The 2,079-nt window shown below is 34.0% G+C and overlaps 1 protein-coding gene across 1 annotated transcript; it reads left to right on the top strand.

Moving 5' to 3' along the window:
- The first annotated feature begins 691 nt into the window (after nucleotides 1-691).
- On the top strand, nucleotides 692-1,826 carry LOC104888416 (bZIP transcription factor 53). Its single transcript, XM_010673383.4, has one exon. It carries the CDS (start codon nucleotides 1,065-1,067, stop codon nucleotides 1,572-1,574), a length of 510 nt encoding a protein of 169 aa, XP_010671685.2. The 5' UTR covers nucleotides 692-1,064; the 3' UTR covers nucleotides 1,575-1,826.
- Nucleotides 1,827-2,079: the final 253 nt, after the last annotated feature.

Genomic DNA, 2,079 nt, shown 5'->3' with positions numbered 1-2,079 from the left:
CATAAACAAGAAACTGTGTCACGTAGCGCTCTTTCTAGGGAGTTTTAGTTCACGTAATCAATGTACAATAAAAAAAATTTAGAAACTGCATAGTATAGGTGTTTGATCTCGACACCTCAAGTACATATATACTAAAGTCTTAACCAGTAAACTAAGTTGTATTATTTTATTATAAAGTATTATATTAATAAATAAATTTTTTTCTTATCCGGGACATAGATCGAGCCTAATAACTAGTTGATGTTTATCTAGTGGGTGAATTATTTTTTTGGTCCTATTACGGTGAGTTTCCCACCGCCTTCGACAAGCGACTAACTTCCTGCGGGAGTTCATGGGCATCTCAAACAGCAGCATTTCCTCCTAGTTAAATTTTTTTCATATCCAATTCTCAAATCCAAAATCTTGATTGAGAAGCGAGAGACACTTACCCACTCACGCCAACCTCCAACCCAATTGGTAGTGGATGAATAATTCGTTGGGTAGAACGTTACCGGTTACCCGCCTTGGGAAATACAGAATACAGATTAGAGCGGGTACCATACTGCCGGCTGTCTAATGTTGATAAGATTCAATTTTTTTATAAGTACAAATGATAAAATGATGGCGGAGTAAACAAAGCACGTTTGAATTGCCAACCTAAATTCAACCTTTTTCTCTATTTCTCTCGCACCTACCATTACATGAATTTCCAATTATACCCTTTTCTACTCTATCCTCATTTCTCCTATTTATACCCTGTTTGGGATAACTCTTTCTCCTCTCCTATTTTCCCCATCTTTCTCTCTCCTCATCATAAAAAAAAAAATACCCAGAAAATTCAAATTCTATTTCTTTCAATTTCCTTAAATTCCCATAATTTTGTTTCAAAAGGTGATGAAATTCAGCCAAAATACAGAGCATTCATCAGATTTCTCTATATGAAACATATAACTCTGTTACGCCGTGTTCGTCTTGCTCAATCATTTTCTGTTGTTTTTCTTTACTGGTTTTACGTCTTCTCATAAACTAACCAAACATCTCCTTAATTTCAAATTTTCTCTCTTAAATTTTAAAAACCCTAAAAAATGCAGCCATTGATGAACACAAACGAAGTTAAAAACACTAGTGTTGCTCTTCCTACAAGAAGCTCAGGATCATCAGAAGGAGGATTTAGCAGCGATGAAAAGAAGCGTAGAAGAATGGAATCGAATCGAGAATCAGCGAGAAGATCGAGGCAAAAGAAGCAACAACATCTTGATGATTTAATTCGAGAAGTGAGTAATTTAACGCGTGAAAATGAAGAAATTGGTAAGAAAATTGGGGAAGTTTCTGGAATATTTGACACCATTGATGCGCAGAATAAAGTATTGGTGAATCATAAAGATAAACTTTCTGCGAGGTTAGAATCTCTTGAATCAATCATTGAGATAGCGAAAGTTGTCAGATCATCATCTTCATCATCTGGGAATAATAACAACAATAATGGAGAATGTTTGTATGAATTAAATTCTGATCCAATGATGAAACCATGGCAATTGCCTTGTCCTTCTATGCCTATTTTTGCATCTTCTGGTGTAAATTGCTTCAAGTTTTGAAGAATAATGGTTACTTTTTAAGGGGTAGATTAGGGATTTTTAGTTGTTGTGGTGTTGTAGAATGATACTCCCTCCGTTTCCGAAAGTTCTTCCTACACTAATTCCCTAAATTTTAAATAGGAACAAGAAACGAATACAGAGGGATAGCTTTTTTTTTTTTTAGGTAATTTCAATGTAATTTTCGTTTTTTTTGGCTAGTGATGAAGTATAAATTGTTTTTATAATTATGATAGTTTCATTTTGTTTTGGATACTTTTGGCAATTGCATCATTTGCATGATTTATTTGGGTTAAGAAATCAGAGGATCACAAGTTTTGGGAAACAAGTTGTGTGAGGTGCACTAATCATGAAATGCTGTCACACAAGTTGACAAAGGTGGTCTGAATTTGAATTTTATTTGGGTAATGATTTTTGCTTGGAAGGAAAACGGGGAGATATGAGTATATGACAAGAAAATCTATTTTTTCAATTAGATATTATAAAAAATGAAGCAAAGGAGAAATTT

The sequence above is a fragment of the Beta vulgaris genome, chromosome 3 (genome assembly GCF_026745355.1).
Source record: "Beta vulgaris subsp. vulgaris cultivar EL10 chromosome 3, EL10.2, whole genome shotgun sequence".
In the NCBI taxonomy this organism is placed as follows: Eukaryota; Viridiplantae; Streptophyta; class Magnoliopsida; order Caryophyllales; family Amaranthaceae; genus Beta; species Beta vulgaris.
This window is presented reverse-complemented; position numbering and strand designations above follow the sequence as displayed.

Excerpts from the sequence above, each read along its gene's own strand:
- LOC104888416 (XM_010673383.4), top strand. The coding sequence starts at position 1,065 with ATGCAGCCATTGATGAACACAAACGAAGTTAAAAACACTAGTGTTGCT.